The sequence below is a fragment of the Mustela nivalis genome, assembly GCF_964662115.1.
Source record: "Mustela nivalis genome assembly, chromosome: 8".
Classification (NCBI taxonomy): domain Eukaryota; kingdom Metazoa; phylum Chordata; class Mammalia; order Carnivora; family Mustelidae; genus Mustela; species Mustela nivalis.
The window spans coordinates 101102372-101126614 of NC_139027.1; the positions used below are offsets into that span (position 1 = coordinate 101102372).

A 24243-nucleotide genomic window follows, 5' to 3' on the forward strand; every position below is an offset into this window, starting at 1 on the left:
AGGGTGAACATTCATCCTATCTGGTAAATCTCCATTGTTTTCTATTTTAAATGTCTTTAGGGGTAGTTACCTAACTGAAAAGCATCAAACATATATTTGCCTGCCTCTTGCTTTCTAACAAGAGTCTATGAGCTTGAGATAGCAAATGAGGACCCCTGGATCTTCAGGAAAGTGGACCCACTTCTAGGATAAATAATGATCTGTCTAGAGTTTTAATTCTATTCTGCCTGGCCATTTATTGGTCAACGTAGACCCAGCTGGGACCAAAGAGGTACAAGGAGGAAAGGTGTTCTTCCTGCTTCCTTCTTCTTGCCTTCAATCCAAACTCAATGCCTGAGACAACAGCAGTCCTCTTGGGACCATGACGGAAAGGCCAAGAGAAATGCAGAGGCATCATACCACCAACAGCTAGGGTACTTGTTATGTAAGAAAAATAAACCACTCATTCTTTAACCCACTAGAGCTGGTTTTCCACTGTAAAAACCTTCTGCCTGCCATTTCTTGGCTGCTTGAGATCTGTTGCAGAATTCTGATTCAGGAGTGGTAGAGGCATTTAAGCTGTGGATGATGGGGAAGGGTTACCCCTATGTATTGTACTCCACAAGGCTCCTTTAGTCCTATAGAGTACTCTTGTTTCAGAAGATACACAACTGAAATTACTTTCCTTTTGAGGATTTGGGATGAACTGGTTACTTCCCTTGAGTCAGACATGATGGAGTTTTCTAAAACAAGGAATGGAATTCACTGTTAAAGGCATTTGTGAAGTACTGCTGTGTTCTAATTGCACAAGTTGAAGAATCTGACATTAAAGGGAGAAATGAGAGAAGTCAGCACCTAGACACATCCTTTCAGCAAAACAAATGCTTGTTGTTGGTTGGGTATGAAAAATACCCAAAATTTTTGGTGACAGCAAAAAATACCTTAAAGTTCAATATATTTTGCATTTAAATGAGGAGCTAAGATCCCTGGAAGTCCCAGAGCAGTTATGGTCCAGTGGCACAGACTTGAATCTCTTGGCCTCACTCATATGGAGAATGTTCTCCATTAGCCCATCCACATAACAATAATTGCGTAACAGGTCGGCAGTCTGCGAATGATATCCTGGTGCCATGAAGCCTCCCCCTTGTTCTTCCTTGCAGCTACTCCTATGCATGAGCTAGGATTCTAACCCAGCCCAGGCTGGAACCAAACATACTTGGGAATTTGCAACTCATTCCTTCATGGCCTTCCTCTCTCCTTCTCCATGTGGGAGCCTCGGTGCTCATGCTGAGGGCCTGAGGACCTCAGGATCTGAGCCCTTCAGTGCAGGCCCAGGGTTCTAACCTCATATCATCCATAGGAGATCTGGCTTTTGGAATGCAAAGGAAACAGCCTCTCTCTTTCTTGCTTCACACTATCTGAAAGATCCTAAAAGACATTTTGAGGGTAAGGACTGAAATAGGCCTGCTTTCATAGCAAAGCCAGGGAGGTAAAGAAAAGAGAGCTCTCTCTAGGAAAAACCAACAGTAATCCACCCATAGCTATACTTTCTTAAGGTTTTCCGTGCAAAAACAGCAGAAAAATTCCTGAGATCGAATGCAATCATAACTTATCTTTATGGCAGTGTTGTGAGCTAAGAGCAGCAACACTGAGCAACACTTAAGCACCTACTGCTTGGTAAGGTAGAGTGGGGGTCATGCTAAGTGTGCCATCATTTGGAGTGAGGATAGTTTTGCAAGTTTTCTTGTGCTGCACTCCATCCCCAAGAACATGGGAAGAAGATGTCACCACTCTGCTTGGAGACCTCGTCCAGACAAATCCCATGAAGAGGCTCTTCCTGACCGCTGACCTGAGGTGCTCCCAGACATCTTAATCCCTTTTAGCCGACTGGTCTTGGCTTCTCAAAGAAGACCTTCTTATTTCTTATGTGTTGATCTAAAAATGGTGTGTCTTAAAGCACGTTCTCCTAGCAGTCTCCTCCTTACCCCTCCTGGACAGAGGAAAGAGAGTTGGCAAAACTATACTTAACACCTTGGCACGGTGAATCACATTTACCATCAATGGGACAAGCTCCTCTGCCATGCCCAAATTCTGAAAATCAGAGATCCTAAGACAAAAAGATGTCACTCACACAAACGGCTACTGCTCATATGCCAAAAGCTCATTCTAAGCTTTAAATAATACCATAAAAGTTGGTCTGCTTACCTGGTTGGTATACTAGCTATGCTGTCACACTATCCCACAGATGCTATTTCATGTTTCTCTACATCCACAGATCAAATATTCGAGAATAACATAACAAGAATGCACAACGCACTCAATTTCTATTTCCATTCCAAACATAACTGACTTGCTCAAAACTCACCTGAGAAATGATGCATAGTTGGCCCAAATGTAAATGTTCTCATAGATGTAAACTGGCTAAAGCTTTGTTATCCATTAAAAAAAAAATCACTGATTTTTCAGAGATCTAAGATAGTCTTGAATGTCAGATAGAACTTTAATGGGTAAAAGACAACAGAAGTGCCTCCATCTCTGGTTCCTGAAACATACATGGTGTTTGGAATATGCCAACACAGTCTGCACAGGATCTGTAAGGACCAGGAAATGGCTGACTGCAGAAAGCCCCATTAAATCACCCCCTCTCACCTGGATGACAAAGACAATGGGATATTAGCATCCCAAATGGGAGGGGATGGAGAAAGGTCTCTGCTCTGTGAAAGCTGATATAATGTCTTTGTTGAGGTCCACCCGGGGGTTCCAAGGAGGGCTAGTTGTTCCAAGCTGCCAGGACATTCCCCTTTCTTTCCTCAACCCTGACTCTAGTCTTCAATATATATTCGCCTCCGCCATACAGCCAGGGGGAACTGGAAGGGAAAAGGAGGTACTTACCAGGAAACTTGTTCATCATAAATGAACTGTAAAACAAACAAACAAACAAATAAATAAATAAATAGGACAATTAGACATGCACACACATGTGCGCGCGCACTCGCGAGGTCTGCATGCACACGCATGCGCGTTGACCACCCACGAAGCCAGTTTGGCAGGAATCAGCCAGGGACAGGCCTGCAACACCGAGGATCTGCCGACCAACTTCCCTCTGTGCTGGTTCCGCTTCCTGCTAAAGTTAGCGAAAGGAGGTGTTGTTGGCAGGCTGGGGCGTCATGATGCGGAGGGGAGAAGCACCGGGTCATCCCTCCCTTTTAGCAACTTCTGTCCAGCGGTTGACAGACAGGGAAGCATGACCACCTTTTTGTGCGGAGCACGAGGCGCTGTTGAATTTTAGATCCGGAAGGGGCTAGGGGAGCCTGGCAGGTGCTTCCGAACATCAGCAACTTGGGGTCCGCATGTAAGACGTTTGCACGTCTCCGGGCTCTCTACAGCGCCTTCCAGCTTTTAGGCAAGCCCTCGGACTTCTGTGTACTCAACGTTTTTCTTTTGGTTGACCTACTTTTTTGTTTGTTTCCTTAAAAGAGTTCATTTTCAAAGGAAACTCTGCATCACAACCAGAAGCAGAGATTCCGCTCGCCTTGCCGCCCTGTGCAAAGGGTGAGAAATCAGCGCAGAGACTACAAGCCCCAGGGGGCACCGCAGGCTGCCCCTGCCCTGGGCCACGGGCCTGCCCATGTTCGTTCCAAGGAGATTCCTGAGGGTCAGAGGTGGCTGGAAAGATGGACCAGTGCCAAACGGAGGTGTCCCCCGGATCAGCTAGGATCCAAAGGGAAAGCATATAGCAACGATTGAATTTGCTTAGGCCAGAGCCCAAATCACTTCTCACTTTGGGGGAAAGAGTGGTGTCACCCTGGCCCTTTGATTTACACGGGGAAAAGGAGCCACAGAGAACACGAGGAATTTTGGGTGTTCAAAGAGCTGAAGGTGTGCAATTAGCTGCAGAGTTGGTTCTAGAACTCAGACCTGGTTCTTAAGTCTTCTCTCCATGACACATTTCCTTCCCCGGAAGGTGCGCTATTGAAAAGTGGAAGCTGAGGGTTGCTTCATTGCTCGCTCTTTCCACCTTCATGGGATATGACTGCTCAGGGTACCACCAACTCTGAGCGCTTTTTTTTCGGGGGCCTGTGGCCCTCCAAGGCAGACTCCAAGGCAGAAACCTCTGGGTGCAAGGGGTCATTACTGCATGGAGATGGTACACCCAACAGAAGACACGGGCATCACTTCAGTCCCGAGAGAAGATAATAAGCAGCATTTGTGAGACACACAGAGAAAACTGCACAGCTGAGCAGGTGCGGCTCCGAAGGCACCGGAAAGGACCTCTCTCCAATTATCCCGAAGGCGCAAAGAGAAGATGAGAACAAAGGGGCCCCACTTATTTGTAGCTCACACTTCCTGACAAGACACTGAAGAAGATGTTGGCTTCAGCAGCTTTGTGACTCTTGTGATCAGATTCAACAGGTTGACATTTGGATGAAAATGTCAAAGCGGAAAGGGAAGAGAATTAAAGAAATAAAGGAAACCATCCTGCAATCCAGTCTGGGTGGTCTGCAGTCCACCCAGAAGGCATTCACAGATTCTTTTGTTCCAACACTGGCTTAAAAAAAAAAAAAAAAAAATCCATTGTCAAGAAATCAGGGAACAGAACAAATGATTTAAGTTGAAAAATGTTTCTATTAATTGAAGTTAATTTAGTATCAGGGCTGGAGCAATCAATGCTCGCCACTCAGGAGAGCACGAGATACTGGTAGAGTTTATTAAAGTGCCAATTTAATTTTCGTCTGAAAGACGAAAGGGAAGGCAGGTGATACTGCATAACAGAAAAGCAGCTTTCAGGAGGCCCTTATTCTGTGCCATCTGAGTGACTTGTGGGGGCACAGATCAATAGGTCTTTAACGATTATTTCAGTGATCATATTAATGGGGAAAAAGCAGCATACGCGGAATTGTGCAAAGGATCCCAAAATGAGAATGGGATTTACAGAGAACACAATACATCAGGGAGTAGTGAGGTCTGGACTAGATGCACAATTAAGGACATCATGAGCCTGATGTTAAGGTATCGGGGGTGGCCAGAGAGGTTGGGGGTGGGAATGGGGTTGAGGGAGGCAGACAAGGAGAGAGGCCGATGGTCTTGCTAGGTAGGAGTCTTAACAGATGGAGGTGATCTGGAAGCCTCCAGATAATTAAGCAGTGATACCCCTTCACTGACCACTCGTGGCCAGGAGCCCTCAGATGCCCGGTGCCTAATGAGCAAACACTGCCTGGGATTCATCTGACTTCTTTTAGAGGGCTTGGTGGAAAAATGAAAGGACTCAGAAAAAAGAACAGTATAACAGAGAAAAGGAATAGAAGCCAGGCTTTTAACCTACATGGAACAGGATTGTTTGTGGTAAGAAAGGAGGTGGATGGTGAGTTACGAATAACTCTGGACCTTGCTGGCGGCACCTGGATGAGGCTGGGCCAGGGACTATCCCCCACTCAGAAGACTGAACATGAGGAAATCGACACTGCTCACAGCGTATTCCCTCTAGTTCCTGAACCCCTGACAGAGTGCTGGAATTGCTCTGTCTGAAAAGTCATAAAATGACAAGGACAGGCGACTTTCTCACTTGATGCTGCTGATGGTTTCAGGGAATGGATCTGTTACTTTGCCAACAATTATCTTATTTCATTTTATTCTGTTTTATTTTATTTTATATTCTTAAGACAAATACTGCATACCCTTCTGTATTTCCATGTTCTATCTGTGGGTAAAATAAGATGAAACAACTACCTTACTAGGATAGAAAACCCCCTGAAATAATTTATAAAGAAATCGTGCCCCCACTTCCACCCGGTCACCACTAGGTGGTGCTCACGTCCTACCCGCTGCCTGTCCACTCCGCCAAGGCAGGGAGTGGGGTTGGAAGGAAGTCATTTCAAGGCTTCATTTAACCTCCTGGGAGGAGGGTAAACAACTCAAGACAGACGGCTTCCTAACGGAGTCTTCAGCTGTTTTGGAGGCAGGATGTGTTCTGAGTTGGGGACAGGCAGGTCCCTCAACTCATCCCACCACTCAAACTCTAGGACATGTGGCCTTTGAGGGACCTGCTGTGTGGCCTTTGGAACTGACTCACTCTTATCCCAGTTGGGTTTCTGAAAACAAGTCTTGCTTGGGAAAGCAGCCCTTTGTGCTTTGCTGCTTGTGTTTGGGGCTGCCTCCCGTGAACACATGTGGGTGGTGCAAACCGGTATCTGAGCCCCAGATTTGCTGCACACAGCGGGTCAAGGGACCTGCTCTCTGACTCCAGTGTGGTTCATCCGAAGCTACCTCTGGCTTCACCCTTAAGCTTTCCATGTGTTCCACAGACCAGCTAAATGTGAACATATATGAACAAATTTGAAAACAAAAAAAACAAAAAACAAAAACCCCAAACCACTTTTTTCCTTCAGGCCTCAGAGAAACAGTTGGGTACCATGGAAACCAGCTTTCAGCCCTGGTGTCTGCTCTAGAATTCTTCTGAGAGAGACAGGCTTACATCAGGCAGGTGAATCCCTGGATGACAGAGCATCCCAGGGAAATGGGACGGATGTGGCATGTTCAAAGCAGAAGAGCAGGGAAAACAAGGGCCAGGAATCGCCCAGGTGTGTGGACAGCAGACAGCCGGGCTGGCTTCTGAGCAGGGAGGCAGGTGGCTGTCCCCACATTGCATGTCAGTCCACGGAGCAGCTTACTTTAAGCCATAACCATGGAGCAGAAGCAGCCGCACTGAAGAACTTAAATTTCCATCACTGGCGCCATTAGAATTTTAAACAGCAAAAGTAACAGGAGAAAATCAACACCACCAGTCTCTTTCAAGACACTAAAATCCTGAAAAATCTTCCCTCCCTGGCTGGAAATGGAAAATGCACCCCTCCCCCTCCTATTCTCACTCAACAGCATGGAGGATCCCTCAGGAGTTGTGCCCAAATGGGGACGGGGGTGCAGATGGCATTCCTTCTGAGGAGAGGAGTCCAATGGAATGCACTGGAAAGCTGCTGTTAAGCACCAATATAGTTTACACTTGAAAGGTTTTTTTTTTTTTAATTTTAAAAGATTTTATTTATTTGACAGAGAGAGACACAGTGAGAAAGGGAACACAAGCAGGAGGAGTGGGAGAGGAAGAAGCAGGCTCCCCACTGACCAGGGAGCCTGATGTGGGGCTCGATCCCAGAACCCTGGGATCATGACCTGAACCAAAGGCAGACACTTAATGACTGAGCCACTCAGGCGTCCCCACACTTGAAAGTTAAACGGGATTTTCGACCTCTGGGTCTCTAGCAGGCCTACAACAGCGGTGGGGGCTGCAGGAGGGTAGGAAGTAAGGACTTCTTCAAGGCAGGGCTTGAGCAGAGCTGGTCATCTCACGTACATATGCAGAAGCAGGCTACGGAAGGAAGGAAAGCAGGTAATGGGATGGATTTAGGATACAAGGGAGGATAGTTGCCAAACCAAAAGGGCTCTGTTTGCTGAGCAGTGCAAAACCAAACACAGGCACATAACTGAAACTTCCAAGTCATTTTCCTTGTGAAAGAGAAGAGGGTCTTCTGTGCATCCCACAGTCTGACTGATCCATGTCCCTGCTCTAGAACCGAGCACAAGGGAGACCCAACTTCCTGGTATACCCCAGGAGCCTTTATAGCGCACCGTTCTTCCTCTCAGTGGCAGTGATAATGACACAGGCAACCCTTTGTATGACCATAGTTGATTTGTTTAAGGAACTTAAAAAAGTCTCACATTGATTCCCTCTGACAATCTTCTAGCCACCATGGTCAGTTCTCGCTTTCCCAGAAGGAGAGCTGAGATGTAACAAGGGTACCATGAGTGTAAGAACCTCAGTGTTGCTGAACTGGAGAGAGGAGGCTACCTCCCTGCAAGAAGGGGTCCGAGAAGGGAGGACAGTAAGCCAGATGGGCAGGGCCCTGGAGGCCAGCATGGAGGCAGGGGAAAACGACAGTCATCAATCAACTAGTGTGAGATGTCTTTTCTCTCACAGATAGGGTGACAGAAGAAGATTCTGGATCATTTATGATCAGCTGTCTTAAGAAAAAAGGAATCAGGAGAGGGAAGGCAGGAGCTATTCCTTTCAGTCTAAGAATGTGAAGTAAGAGCAGCAGGCATGGCTCTCTAGTGGCTGACTGCAGAGCTGGTGAGGGAAAATCAGGATGATTTCAAAGATGAAGAGGCAGATTTTATTGGAGGGGGAAATCTGAACTCTTTGCCAGGGCTTAGGGAGTGGGAGAGGGTGGAGAAGTACCATCTTAGACACCTGCTCTGGCAAACCTGAGCTACTGCAACTCACTGACCCTAAGCAAATCCCTGAAAGTCTGGGGCCTCAGTTTTGCCATCTACAAAATGGGACTCATGCAATTAGCTAGCTTGCAGAGTCGTGAGTATTGAACTGGAAATTCTTCATGGACAGATCCAGTGTAGTACCTAGTCCTGTAGGAAGTACTGGGTCTATGCAGGTTAAAACTCAGGGATGCCTGGGGCAACATGCATATATTTTCTCTGGATGGATCTGCCCTCTACAACTGCGCTCTCCAGTATGGTAGGCACTAGCCACATGAGGCTACATAAATTTCAATTAGTTAAACTTCAGTTCCTTGGTTTCATTTCCTGCATTTTCCAGAGCTCAATAGCCACATGTGCACACTGGCTACACCACTGGACAGTGCCACCCAGGCCATCTCCAGTGTTTGGACGAGCTGAGTTGTCTCTGTCCCCACAAAATCCCATCAAGAGGGGGGAACTGCAAGTAGCCCCCGGGAGGAAGAGAGGGAAGTGTTACCTCGGAGGGGCCTCGCTGCTGTGCCCATGCTCAGGGGGCCCTGAGGGCCCCCAGCTGGTGCCAGTGGCCCACCTGGCCCCTCTCCAGGTAGGCAGCACTCCTGACTCTGGATCTGAGAGCCAGTTCAGCCATCCAGACCTGTCTCCAAGGCCTATTCACTCCCCCAGGAGGTTTCCCTTCTCCTATTGCTCACAAACCCCATCTCAAAGCAGAGATGAAGAGTAAAAATAAAGTATTCCTTTTTGGGCAGCTGTTAGACTGAGGATGTAATGAATCATTTGCATTTATGTAAATTACATGATTATGTAAATTACAGTAACATTTCAATAAAAGAGGCTGTGGTGCCTGCTGGAATTTGGAGAAAGGGTAGGGGTAGGCAGAGCTGTCTGTGGTGGTGGACATTGGCTGGGGGTGAGTCAATCAAATGGGAGAGAAGAAGCAAGAGGGTCTGCAAGGTTGTGGAGACTATCTGCTGGGTAGACGCACGCAAGGACATGCTCCAAAGAACCCAGAATGCTTTTGGGACCTCAAAGGTGACACTTGGCTTGCAGTGATAGTCTCGAATCATGGGGCGAGCCTGCTGGGCCACGTTCAGCTTCTCCAAGGTGTGAGGCTTTGCTGTATAGGACGTCGCCAGGGCAAAGCTGGGGGGGGGGGCGCCTAATGGGGCAGGAAGGGCAGAGAGACACACACTACATGTTTTTGATATCATAACTGGTTTGGATAGTAACACGTTCCTAATTTCCTCCGCTTTCTCCCTGAAAGACAACATCAAACCCACCAGAAAATAGCACAGAGCTAAGGTATGTGAAACCCAACTGCCCAAGGGAACGAGTCCCTTATCTCTAAGTTAATGGTCTTAAGCTCTGTTGGTTTCCACGTGTTTGCCTTCTGGTGTCCTCTCCAGCTCAGACCTGCTGCAGACCCAGGTAATCCCGACTGTCTGTGCGCTCCTGGCCCAGCAACAGGAGCGTCCCTCCCATAACTGTCTCCCTGTTCTCTGGGTCCCCAGGCCCCATGGTTCATTCTTGGGGCTCCTCTGCCCAGGGCTGTAGGGCCTCTCACAGGGATGTACAAAGAAGCAACATCTGGTCCCACAAGGTGATTCTCATGCACCCGCTTAGTTAGGACTGTCCTGTGGGTGAACAAGATCTTTACCGCATCACCTCTGGAGACCTGCAACTCTGTCTTCTGAACAGTTCAGAACCATAAAAGGGGGAGAGGGTTAAAAAAGGACAACAACAAAAAACCCTAATAGTTAAATTGTATGGATAGTTGGCAATTATTTGTGGCTAGGAGGAAGGCTTTTAAATACAGGAATTTTAAGTGTCCTGCCCCACTGCAGGGTCCTATAGAGAAGCCCAATATTCTATAAAGAAGGCCAAAAGAAAAGTGATTTTTTTTTACCATGACATTTGGGGAAAACACAGAAAGAAGAGACTAGAACACCCTGACAAAAACAAACAGCAGCTGTGGTGAGCAGCAGCCTGGGGCTGGTCCATGGGACAGATCTGGGGCTGTTGAGAAATGCACTTTGCTAAATGCTGGACTTCTGTATAGAACACTGTTCTCCTCATCCCGGTTTCAGGTCTCATTTGAAAATGATCCTGAGAATGAACAGCCGTCGGCAATCCAGCCAAATAAGCAGTCATCATGCCTCATGTTAGAGAAACTCAACATTTCCTCCGGAAGCTGTCATCGCCAGGCAGCAGGTGGACTATCCCCAGGAAGTGGTGTCTCATTGTATTTGCAGTTTAGTTTCTGGAAGTGAGTGTGGTGCATTAGAATCGTCTGAGGGGCAGGGCAGGTCCTGGCTGCAGTGGAAGTTCTTGGGTCCTGCCCCAGAGCTTACTGGATTAAGATTTCTGGGTTGCGCTCTTTCCATCAGCATGCTGGGTGTTTGCTGGGCGTAGAGAAGTTGGCGGGAACAGCGGTAAAAATAAGAAGAACCAAGACCAAACCCTAAGGACTCAAGCTTTTCTCTGCTATTGCTTCCTAACAGTGGAGAAATGTAATTTTTCTCAAAATCAGAAAACTCTAGTCTTGACATCTGGGCTGTAAATACACAGTCCAAATTGCAGGGAATGGCAGAGAATTACTGGCTTTTGCATCTTGTTGCCATATGAAGGAAACACAGAGCTGCGGCAGCCTGGGTGTCCAGTGGGCTCAGCTCTGCGATTCATGGGCCACATGCTGGGTAGAGGACGGCTTTGCCCAAAGACCCCACTTGGGTGAGCGTCACCTGCAGCCCAAGGAAGCAGAACTCTTTACTTCCTCACACATCATAACAACAGTTACATTAAAAAAAAAAAAAAAAAAATCCTGGGCATATTCAGGTAAATCCGACTGAAGACAAGTTATTTCACCCAGAGACCAGGCGGTGTCTGTGCTGAGAACAGAAAAAGAAGCCAGTGTGGGCAATTCACTGTTGGGGGTGGACATGCTGAGTCTCTGCTCCGGGGAAATCTCAGCTTTTGTTTTCCATCTCATAACCTCGTCTTTCTGGGAATGGTCATCTCTTTGCGAAATTCGGCAAAACAGAGAGTTGCATCTATTTATCGTGTCCGCAAGCCATGCCTTTTGAAACAGTAACTTTCAAGAACCAGAGCTAGCCAGAGGGAGGGGACCACGATTAGGAGTCAGATGCCTTAACTCCCATTTCGGTGTGTTTCTGATTCGCCACCACCCTTCTTCTGGATGACTTGGCTAGCCAAGCGGGGGTTTGGATTTGTCCCCACAGGTGACAAGGAGGCACAAGACTCTTTGTAGAGCTACCAGTGGGACAGCTCTGAGGACTGACCGGGAAAGGAGGGAAGGGTGGGGTGGCAGTGACGCTTCTCATTGTCATACTGACCCGCGACAGGCCGTCAGTTCTGGCCAAAGACATAAAAACCCTCAACCCTCAACTATGAAGGGACACACTGGGGAGATTTTTACAAGATGAAAATCTAAAATGAAGCGAAATGGGTATGGTGGAATTGGGAAAAAGGTCCACTTAGTATCATCCACAGGTTGGATGGCTAGGAGAGAAATGGGGGTTGAAATACAGAAAGAGCATCCAGTCTTGGGGAAGTCACAGTAAGTTTAGAGACACGTTGATGTCCAGTAGAGAGGGGCTTCTCTATGACTGTACCGCAGAGAGATGCCATTGCCAAAAATACAGTGTAGAGGTGTTAGCACAAAGGTGGTAATGGCCATGGGCGGTGTCCTGGGAGGACAGCCAGAGAGGGGGAACTAAGGTCACTGGGGACCTGGGGATAGGGCACACTGACACCGAAGAGAGTTCCAGAAGAGCCCGTGAGAAAGTGAGAGGGAATGGTCAGGGGGTCCCAGGAAAACAGCAAAGGACTCTCTCTCATGGAATCAGGTAACCAGAGTCAACACTCCTGTTCTGTGCACCAAACTATCACACTGGGGTTCTGGCTGATCAAAGGAGCTGGAAGAAAGAGAAGCCACCTCCATGCATAGACATCTGTTTGCTTCTTTGTCACCAGAGACCCTGAACTTGCTCCATGCGGGGGAGCTGCACATAATCCCAAGCAATGAAAAGGATGAGTTAAGAGTCAAATGGCAAGGGGACTCCGATGAGGGGTGTGTCACACACTTACCACGATGAGCGCCACCACAGACAGCGTGTAGTAAATTGAATCCCTCAGCAGGCACCAGGAGGAAAGAGCCACAACCTGAATGAAAAGAGAAGAAGACAGTAACAGTCAGGATATTTGACGGTGCAAAGGAGAAAGCATGGCTTCCGGTGGCTCTCACCAGTGATAAACCGGGAACACGACTTAGTATTTCTGTCTCCTGGGCTGACCCTAGTCAATCTGCCTGCAGGTATGAATTTATGGAAGGCCTTTGGGTGTATTAGTTTGGATCTTCTGAAAGACAAATTCCAAGAAGGGATTAAACCTGCAACAGTTTTATGAGGGGAAGGCACTCACGAGAGAAAATGGGGAGGCAGCCGGGGGGGAAGGCAGGAGGGCCACCCAACCACGTTTTGGGTCTGACCCCTGTGAAGGAGAGAGGGTGGACATGCCCCCGGCTGCTGGGCAGCACGAGGAAGGCTCAGCAAAGCTGAATCAAAGACCTGTGTCTCCCAGGAACCCACCAGCCTTAGCATTCCTCATGAGAGGGGGATGAAGGAGCCGCCCACCCTGGGTCCTGGTCAAGGCTCTCATGTTTGCTGCAGCCTGGGCTCATGGAATGAACCCAGGGCTGGACAGCCGTTGCCCTTCACAAGGGGCCCCTGGAGCCACCTCCTCTCCCCTCTATTATAAGCCTGTCCTTGTCGGCACCTGACTCCTGATTTGATCAGAATTTTTTAAAAACACTGATTTGCATATTTATCTGGAGAAAATGTTATTCTTAGCAGTTGGACTATGTCCCTTTAAGGATAGGATGGCTCAGCCATGATGAGGCCAGGAGACACACTGCTGGAGGCTATGACAGGCCTGGCCTGCTGTGTCCAGACTTCCTACAGAGGCAGGCCCCTGGATGAGACAAAGGCGGGCAATGGAGCCCGGCTGGGCCGTGGGGAGGAGAGGCTGCTGGGAAGGGGGGAGCTGCAGATGCCAGGTTAAGATTCCTGTTCTGGAGGAAGAGTCATTTCTCCTTGGTAAGTCCTTCCAAATCACCTTTTGAGGGATACCTGTTATTTCTTTCTTTACTTTGTGGAGTGGGTCCACTTTGGCAGACTCTCACAAAGAAGGGTGGGGGAGTCGACAGAGAGGGGTGGGAAGTGCTTCCTGCCTGTCCCTCACAACTCCTTCCCACCTCCCTAGACAAGTGTCAAGCACCCCTCGGCCACAGGACCTGTCTAGCTGCCTTTGCCCTTGGCCTCGTAAGTGAAGAAGGACACAGCAAATATCAGCTGTTGGCTGGGCCAATGACAGCCACATGCTGCACTAAAGACAAAGGGAAAAAAGGATTCGGGGACAAGGCAACATTTGGAGTCTTTTCTCTCCCTGACAACTGTGTCAGTCTATAAAGAAAAGATCAGGCAAAGTCAAACCAGAAAAGGCTTTCTGGATTCAAATGACATGAAAGATAGGACTTAAATAGAACCATAAATGAGTAATGAGGTCTCCTTCCATGAACACATTCTTCCATTTGTTATAGGGACACTTAGGTATTTTTCTGTTGCTGATTTTGCCTTATTAGGTCTTGTGCTAGCAGATCCAAGTTACAGATGACCGGGTGGTCAAGAAGAGGGCTCGTGCCACAGAATCACTTTAGAACAAATGTAAAGTATTCGTTACCCTCTTATCATGCTCTCTCCTTGTAGTGTATGCTATTAGAATCCATGGTCATCTACGGAATAGCTTACGTTGGACTGGGCCGTCCATTTTCCAGCAGGTCATAAAAGGTTGTGAATATTTATTCAGCATCAGATGGCTAGGAAAATGGACATAAAACATGTGGCAAATATCAATTCTGAACTGCCTTAAAAAAATCTCTTGGGCTTTTAGTTTAAGATAACAGACTAGATACATACCCATGACCTTTGCTCTTGTTACACCAAAATAATATAGTAGTAAAATTTTTTTTTTCCTTTTTAACAAGGTATAAACCCCCAAGGAAAAGAGAATTTCCCCCAAGGAAGAGGGCTTATCAAAGATTTTATTTATTTGTCCGAGAGGTGGGGAGAGAGAGAGAGAGAGTGAACACAAGCTGGGGGAGCAGCAGGCAGAGGGAGAAGCAGACTCCCCACTGAGCCAGGAGACTGATGTGCGCCCAGTCCTAGGACACTGGGATCATAACCTGAGCAGAAGGCAGATGCTTAGCCAACGGAGCCACCCAAGCGTTCCAGATGCTGGAAAGCAGAAGAATGATGGAATACTCAGGTGGGCAAAGCTCTAGACATTGGGGTGAAGGAGGGTCTGAAGCCAGGATAACTGAAAGAATATTTGAAAATATAACCCACAAATTATTTCCTTCACTTCAAGCAGACCAGTGACTATACCTCCCTCACTTTAAGAGAAACAGGAAACCTGGCACTTGAAGACAGAAGTTCCAGAAAATAGGAGAGAGAAAATAATTAAATAAATATTTTTAAAAAAATTCCCAGAAGTTAAGGATGTGCATTTTCTGAGTAGAATGGCCTCCTGAGTGTTCAGCACAATGGACCAAAAAAAAGATGTACACGGAAGTATATCATTATGAATTTTCAGAATCGTGGCACAAAGAAAAGAAAGGTCCTAGAAACCACCAGAAAGAGAAAAATGGGATTACATACAGAGATCAAAACCAGAATGACATTTTATTTTTCAACAAAAGCACTGGGAACGAGAAGACAATGGAGTGACGCCTTTAAAATTAGAGAGGAAAATTATTTTAGCCTGAAATTCTGTGCCCAACCAAACTATTCATTAAGAGAGAAGAATAAAAACAAAAGTGTTATTGTCTCAAAACCTTTACTTCCTATGTATCTCTTCTCAAAAAGCTACTGGAAGACCACCAGTCTTGATGCTGGATACCTGAAGTCAACGTAATCTTGTGTGTCCAGTATACATCATCTAAAAAATGCAGTTGTGTCAAAAGAGAGGGAAATGGTGCTAGCGGACTGGAAAAAAGATCTTTCACAATAAGCTTTTTAGAACTGGTTGGCTCTCTAAGCTCTGTGCATATATAACTTAAATACAAATTAAAAAATAAGAAAGTATAGTACAAAGTATCCACTTTGATTTACTGCTGCAAGATACACCTTGCATTCAGCCTACAGGCCAACTCTGGATGAGTAGTCATTATTTTACTCTCCAAAACAGCTGTCAGTCATTGGACCATCATCAAATTTATCTTCACATTCACAGCCCACACCGGAGTGAAACCAATTTTTCTCTATAGAAGCAATGAACCAGAAGACAAGTAAGAAGGAGTCAAACCAGAGGATAATTTCTTTCCACACCCTAGAGGGAATTAAAGCACCACTGATGAACCTGCGGGGTCTCTATTGAGAGCTGTGACATGACCTCCTGTCTGCCTCTAACTTACGCTTCTGTGACTGCCACTCATCACAACAGCAAATATTTACCTGACGCTTTCTGCAAATCTGGGGATCCAGAAGGGTTATCTCATTCAATCCTGTCGTGACCTAATAAGGTGGGCACCGTCACCCTCGCTGGCCAGCAATCTGGCGGGAAGGGCTGGGATCTGAACCAGGAAGTCAGGGTCTCGAGCCCCAGCCCCCTCCTACTATGGCACAAAGACTCACTGCAGGCAGGGTTGAAAAGCAGACACCCGTTTGTGATTGCCTCTCATGGAGGTCGTCTTTTCTCTACAACCTTAAGCCATTAGGCAGGTGTGTTGGAGATGGTAGCCAACGGAGGGAAAAATTGAAGGTAAGAGACAAAAAAGAAAAAGAAAAAAAGAAAGAAAGAAGAAAAAGAAAGAAAGAGAAAGAAAGAAAGAAAGAAAGAAAGAAAGAAAGAAAGAAAGAAAGAAAGAAAAGAAAGCAGTGACCACAGCTCTATTTAGAATATGTACTGCTTTACAGAGATTCAGGCCAAGGACCCAAGCAGGAAAGTCTTAGCATAAGGACCGCAGATATGGATATGGTATGGATGTATTCCAGGAGGGAGAGAGTCCGTGAAATAAACTGGAAACTACTCTGTTTAGCTAGTTTAGTTAAAACAAACAAACACACACCAATATAAGCTCATTGCTTGGTGACTGAATGTTTCACTTTTCCACAAATTGGGGTGCGTGGGGTCTAAGGGGCTCCCTTTGCCTCTCGGTGAAGGGTGTTTTATCTCTAGAGGGGGTACAGCAACCATCGGATTCTGATCCTGAACACATTTATTGGCAGAGAGAGACATATTAGCACGTCTTCATCAAAATGGGAGCCTCTTTGTCATCTGCTGTCAGGTGTTACCCAGCTTGGGTGGCGGGGGGCACTTATGGGAGGACGGTACCTCCTTAGCGCTTTGCAAAGTGGCTGCAAGGAAGGCCAAGAAGTCACTCTAGCGAAGAGACCAGAACAGGGCTCCTGGGAGGACACCAACAGTGAGTAATTCTGCCCTTGACCTCATTAATCAATAATGCAGATTGGTACAGATTACAGAAGGCCATCGCTGGCAAACTCCCCCCATAAATTAAGGGCAGACACTCTACTTGCTGCCTAGCTCTAGGAATCCCTCCCAACTGAAATTTCAGCTTGATATTTCTTGATCATCTTTTCTATTTCTGGAGTGCATTTCACACTTTTTCTATTAAATATGCAACTTTAGTTTCCTTTTTATGATTTCATTTAGTTTCAGAGTGGCATAATGCCAAAAAACCACCCTTCTAAAACAAAAAAACACATTCTCCTTTATTCAAATGTTGACTGATAATCTTCTGGAATTCTGGCTCCTTCTAGGAGGTTAAAAGTAATTGTTTATGATAAAATGGTATGTTTTCTGTATATTTCTGGATATATATTGCAAATCTATATACAGCTATTTATACATGTGATAATATACACACATAGTATATATGTAGATACACAGTGTAAATATACATAATATAATGTAATACATATAATTTTTTTTCTCAATGAACAGTAGAATTTGACAATGCAGACACATTTTAAAAGGCACACATACCCTTGACTTGCAAGCACTTTGCCTTTTTGAAAAACTATTGAAGCAGTCAGAACAGCATAATGGTTACATGACATAAAACATACAACTATCATCTCAGAAATGCTGTGATTTCACACAGATTTCACGGAAAAGGGATTTGAAAAATCATAACATGAGCTTTGTTCCAAGCTTTTGAGCTGACACAATTTCTACAGCCAATTCTTATCTCAGGAAAGGCAGCCACACGATGTAGAGCAGGGATGGGGCTCTGGGACATTCCCCACCCAATGTGAGCTTGGTCAGCGGTACCGAGAATGGGTCTTCCTCCCATGGGGAAGGCGTGGCGCTGCTCTCTGTGCATTGTTCGAGGACACTTTTTAAATCCTTTGATCCTGGGAAAAACCCCTTTTATATAAAAGGCTCCTGCCTTCTGGTTTATTGTCAGAAAAGGACCCTAACAAGCAGGCCATGTAAAAAAGACCATGCTTCTGCAAAATACAGTGAACCTTCACTTATTAATCTTTGCAAACATGAAAACGAATTTATATGTTTAATTTAATTTTATTTTTCTAAGAAATCTCATTTTGAGATGTATGTGGGCAAAGCAAATGACAAGTAAATAAGCTGCTATTGGAGATAGATTTAAATGAAAAATGAGGCCGCACCAGGAGTGCGGACACGTGGTTATCTCTCGAACACGCGTTCTTCGTTGATTGTACTGAACAGTAACCACGGGTGTTCATCATGACCTGTAGCGCCCAGGACTCTGGAGTGCCTTCTCAATCATCCAAAACATTACGTGCAGTCGTGAAATGCAAGTTATTGCCTGGTAGGTCTTCAAAATATGGTAGCTCTGACTGTGCTCACACCCATCCGAATTCACAAGGGGTCAGCTAGCTCTGCCTTAGGGAAGGAAATCCCAGACTTGTGGCCACAGGACTGTGGCCTGCTGTGTTCCTGGAGTCCTCTGCCCATGCTTGGACAAGGTGTAGAGTCTGCATTTACCACTGCCTCTGGCAGCACTAGGTACCAGCACCAGGTAGGAGTTGGTTGAATACATGTAGGGTACTGAGATTAATGTCATGTCACTAGATATGTGAGCTTGGCTCCACCCAGAAATAGAGCCCAAGGCAAGGATCTGAGTGCACCAAGGTTATTTGGGAGGTGGTTCTAGGAAGCAGTGCTGGGGTCTGGGGGAAGAGAGGCAGGTAATGGAAGGAATACAAGGAGCAAGTTACAGCAGGTACATCTGGGGTACAATCCTGATTCCTGCTAGACAGTTCTGGGAGACCAGGGAGAATGTGCCTCTCCCCTTGTCTCACCCAAGGGGAGAGGGGGCTGGGGTATTTATCCACCCGCTCCCATCAGTCACTGGTTGAAGACCCAGCACCCAGGGTCCAGCACCCAGGTCTGCTGATCCCTGACACTCCCTGCCCCAGGGCAGTGACCAAGGAGAGCCTTCAGAAAGAGAAATGCAGGTATGGTGGTGCAGGTGGAAGTCAGGGTGGTGGGAACTGAGATGGGGAAGTGCAGGGGATTATGGAGCACCAGCAGTGTCTCCTGTACCCAAAACATAGATTTATACACAGCAATCCAATAGTCAGAGTAAGCATTTTCTCCCACATGCACGCACGCACTTACACACATACACACACAGTTGTGTTTTTTAAAAATATGTTATTTACTTATTTGAGAGAGAGAGGAGAGAGAGAGAAAACACTAGTAGGAGGAGGGTCAGAGGCAGAGGGAGAAGCAGACTCCTGACTGAGTGCAGAGCCGACGTGTGGTCTAATTCCAGCACCCGAAAATCAAGACCTGAACTGATGTAGGACGCTCAGCCAGCGGAGCCACCCAGGCGCCCCGTACATACAGTTTTGTAAGCTTAAAAATACAACCCAATCCCATTTACATAAGATTTGAAAGCAGAACATACTAACTTATGCTGCTTTTTAAAAAGTTTATATATATATATTTATATATATATATATATAAATATATATATATTTAAATGTATTTATTTTTAAGTAATTTCTATTCACCACCCTAGAGATCAAGAGTTGCATGCTCTACTGACTGAGCCAGCCAGGCACCCCAAACTTATGCTGTTTTAAATCTGGAATGGTGTTCCCCATGGGCCAAGAATAGAGTTGGAAAGGGCTCAAGGGGCTCCTGCAGGGCAAGACTGTTCTCTTTCTTGATCAGGGTACTGATTACTGCATGTGCTTAGTTGTGAAAAGTCACTGATCCATACAGATGATATGTGCACTTTCCTGAATGCATGTGGTCCCCCAATAAAAATGCTACCTGAACAAAAGAAAAATGCAATTGCTGTGTTGGTTGTCAATTACATATTAATTTTAATAGTAGCTACTCCCTCACATTGAGAGTTGGCTTAGGAGTGAAGTTGCCAGATAAGATATAGAACACCCAGTTAAATATGATTTCAGACAACAATAAGTAATTTTTAAAAATATAAGTATTATCTTGAACATCACTTGGGAAGCATATTAAAAATATATTTGTTGCTTATCTGAAATTGAAATTTAACTGGGTGCCCTCTATTTTTATTTGCTAAGTCTGATAACCTTCCTTACAAAATTTTGGGTCTTGGTTAAGATACTATTTTGCCTTTCTTTAAGTACAAAACTGGAGGTTTGGTGATTTTGAAATATTCATAAGGCCAAGGAAAAGCTGATTTTTTTTCTATATTGTCTGTTGATCTCCTGCAGGATATTGATTGCTGTTTTGTTCTGGTTGTCTGGCCTGCTCAGAGGATCTGTCCCCCTCAGTTTCTTGTTCATTGCAGTCATTGCCAAGATGTACATTACAATACTGTGAGTGTGATGGAGAGGATTTCCACAACACCAAGACTTTTGGCTTCTCTCAGAAAAACCGGAAGACCTGGCAACCTGGGGGTGTTCTCACATCACTGTGGAGCCGTCAGAGATGCCCTCTTTAGACAGGACATACATTCTTCAGCTGGCCACAGTCCCCTCAACTCCACTGTCCCCAACTCCAAAGACAAGAGTCAGCTGCCATATATAAGATCTCTCTGCTGTTGTTTTTCTTAGACTGGACAGCTTCACTCATTTTCCTATATACGTGGGCTCTGCAGGAACATGCATTTGTGATCCCTGACCTAAAAGAATTATTTTAACTAGTGTTAAAGTGTTAAAAGAATTATTTTAACTAGTGTTGACCATGCAGCGGCTGCCATTTCTTCACAGTCCAACATCATGCTGGGGGTGGGGGTCTTAAACATTTTGTGAAATGCACACCTTCGTACTTTATGGACCCTTTTCCAGAACTGTGTAGTAAAAGATACAAAATAAACAACAAAGAGTGACCAAGAAACCGATTTACTGAAATCCTGTTATCAAAACACTGAAAAATGGAGATATTAGTAGTATATGTACTTCCTTATTAACAAGAGCCAGGAAGTTTCCTTATTGTAAGAAGAGTTAGTCATTTCAATGTAGTGATGAGTAAGGAGAGCAATCCCAGATAATCCGCCATAGTTGTAACATACATGAATATTTCTTGTATTTCTGCTGGAGACAAAGCCACGAGTAGCTACTGCTGGTTTGGTGCCTCATGAATAATGAAATGAAAGGTTAAACCTACGTGGTTTAGAAAGATGTAATATTTTTTCTCGCTCAAGTTCACAGACTCCTCTAATCTAGTATCTGGGAAAGGAAGTCCTGAAGTTCTACTCTTTGTCGGTTCCTGGCTTTTTGTCATTTACGTAATTGTCCTTCTGCCAGAAAGGTGGCAGGAGGTGAGGCGGCTCTCAGTCCCTTCTGGGTGTGGTGATAAGCACTTGGATGGAGGGGCTTGAAACTAATGGCAAAAGCACTCTTTGGGGCTCTCTGACAATTTCAATTATGTGTGCTGTTTCATCCATTATCCTGGAGAGAAACTTGGCTACATTTATATCAGTTTCCAGGAAGAACTGAAGTGGCTCACAAACATTCGTTCTCCTTCCTCAGCCCGGGAAATGCAGAATGGGTGTCAGTCCTCTGGCTGAAGTGATGCTCTCGCCACAGCCTGGTGCGTGCCTCCTGCTATTTACCCCAAGTGTGGCCCGGAATGGGTGGTTCAAAATGCAACTCTCAGGTCTAGGTCTGCTGAATCAGAAGCTGCATCTTCACAAGATCCCCTGGTGACCATGTGCACATTACAGTGTGAGAAGTGCTGGCCCAGAGGACAGAGAATTTCCAAGTCTGGGTCACACCTGTGGAACGGAAATGTAAAGAGCAGGAGGCTGGTGGGGTGGCTCCTCCCCCTTCACTTGGGGACTGGGGCTGGACACAATGCTGTGGGCATGAGTAGCCACTTAGGATCTTTGCACCAAAGAGCAACTAGGTGTGTTTGAGGTGAAGCTGCAAATCAGAAGCTCCTTAATGCTTCTGTGTATGGTGGTTCGTACACTTTGTCCATTTCTAGCACCAAGTCTGCTAAAGATGCTGGGGAATCACGCCTTGTCCAGTCCCTTTGGAGAACCATGGCAGGGAAATCCTGGCTCCCTTGTATACTCTCCTACTCTGTCTGCTGAAAAGATGGTATAGAGACGCCAAGTAGAGTAGTGCTGAATTTATTTTTAAATTTATACCATTTGAGGGTAGTAGCCAAATACACACAGGAGGCAAGTATTTCCTCATTTCATGGATTATGAAGCCTAGAAGGACAATCTCAAGCTTGTGGGATCATCTCAGGGTCCTGACATGGGACACCTCATTATAGGTAGTAAGGTCCCCCAAAATGCTGTAGGGCTTCTCTGCATTCGAAGTGTTGATGAGAAAGTAAGTTAATACAGATCATGTGAGCTCAGAAATCAGACAGCTAAGACCATGTATTTTAGTTAGGTTTCTGGAAGCTCTGGCCAAAATTACACACATTATCCCTGGCAGGATCCATGTTTCCCTGCCTTCATCAAGTTATAGAGGAGAGGCAATGTGGATTGTATACCTTAAAAATTGATTAATTAAAATGAAAATTAAGATTTATCCCCACTGTTTGACAAAGAATAGGACTTCCGCAATATCAGGAGTTATTCTGTCTTCTAATGGAATATGTGTTCAAAGGAAATGTGGGAGGACATCGCCCGTGGGGGCTGTAGGTAGCAAAGGAAGCACCTGTCCCCTACTCATGAGTAGACGCAGTGCGGTAATATTTTCATACTAAAAAAATACTGGTTGCCACGTATGTGTGGCTCATCCGGCTCCAGTTAATGTCAGGCAATCTATTTTAAGCAATTTCTGTGACTCAGGGTAGGGACAGCAGGTGACGTTCATGAATCGATTCTGAAGCCAGGGCACACTGAACACAAGAACATTTCTTTAATGAGTGCTTGGAAGATATTTTCTCCCCGCATTAAAGAAATTGATAATTAAAACATGGTAACATCAATAACACATCCCGGGTTTATCTGCCTTAGGCAATAAAGCAGAAAACTGAGGGAGTAGAGTGGTGGGGGGGCGGGCACGGGGGTGGGGGGAACGCGTAACACCAGCTGGCCAACCAAAACCTCTCCTCTTCCTGAAAGAACCGAAGAATAGTTCTTAGCCAAAAACATGGCCAGAGGTTATCTCTGGGGTTAGGTTCATTTTCTCACTTTGCAGATGACCGTGTAAGTGGAGAGCAGTGGAATCAGAAATGTCATCAAAGTGGTGGGAAGCACCCAGTAGGGAGATGTGTTCATGCCGTGTGGAGGAAGCCAAGGCAAGGGGTGGCTTCCAGGTGTCTTCTAGGACTGGGGGTGGGGTTGCACCCCTCCGTTTGCAGCCTCGTCCCCGGCTTTCATTCTCTCCACTTTCCACAGAGCTTTCCCCCAGCTTCACCCTTACTGTGCTGTGTGATCCGGGACATGGTCCGTTCTCTACTGACCATGGAGTCATGGAGTGACTGAGCCAGGTGTGAGTACCCCCAGAGTCCCCATGGTCAGCCCTTTACAGGTGATTATTTAACTTACCTGGTCATGAGAATGACCTGGGTCTGTGTGACAACTCCAGATTTCTGGGCTCACCCCAGACCTTCTGAATCATCCTCAGGGAGGCCTGATTCTCACCCTTGGCTGCTCAGTGGAACCATCCGGAAGCCTTATGAAACACGCTTGCTTGGGTCTGACCCTCAGAGATAGTGAGTTAGCTAAGCTGGGCTGTGGTTTGGTCCCTGGAGTTTTCATTCTCAGGTGATTCTACCCTGAGCAGCAAGCGTTGACACCTCTGTTCCCTCCTGCTATGACCTGTTAGTCTGATAGATGTCCAGAAAATGAGAAATGAAAAACTGCCTGGCACTACCCAGTCCCACACAACCTGGAAGAAAACCCTATCCTCTGTGTATGAGGTTTTGAGAAATGACAGTGAATTTTATATATTCCTTATGAATATTTCATAGTCTACACACTAGGAGTGTTTGCCATCCATCACTCTGCTTATAAAGTAGATTTGTTTTAATATCTCTTTTGGATTTATAATAAAAATTCACTTTGTGAGTCATGTCAGTGTCAAACAAAAAGTGCGGAATCGCTGGATTTAACTGTATAGCTGGAAGGATGCAAAGGCTAGAGGCTGGAGTCATTGGCAGCCTGGCTCGCTTGCATGACCAGTGGCTCCTGTTGGCCATGGACTGGGGTCTCAGCGGGGGCTAATGACCAAATTTACATATGGCCTCTCCACATGGCCGAGGCTTCCTCAGGGATAGTAGCCTCCGTGCAGTCAGACATTTAGGTGGGAGCTTAGGGCTCTGAATGCATGTGTCCCAAAAGAGTAAGCAGAAGCTCTACAGCATTTTAGGACCTGGCCTCAGGGATCACACGGCTTCATTTTAGTCACAAAACTGATAATGTCTAACCATTGTTTGGAGCTTTTAAATTGGATAGGAGCACTGGCAGGACATTTTTAATATATTTCCTTTCAAATGAAACAAACACTTAAGGTA

General features: G+C 45.9%; 1 protein-coding gene across 1 annotated transcript in view; it reads right to left on the reverse strand.

Annotated features, from left to right (window-relative positions):
• Window positions 1-24243, reverse strand: part of SLC24A3 (solute carrier family 24 member 3) — a 486207-nt gene that overhangs the window by 48703 nt on the left and 413261 nt on the right. Inside the window, exons 7-8 of the mRNA XM_082743162.1 lie at window positions 12352-12426; window positions 2872-2897 (exon numbers count right to left, since the gene is read on the reverse strand). Of these exons, the coding sequence (XP_082599288.1) occupies window positions 2872-2897; window positions 12352-12426 (101 nt within the window). The remainder of the gene's footprint in view (window positions 1-2871; window positions 2898-12351; window positions 12427-24243) is intronic.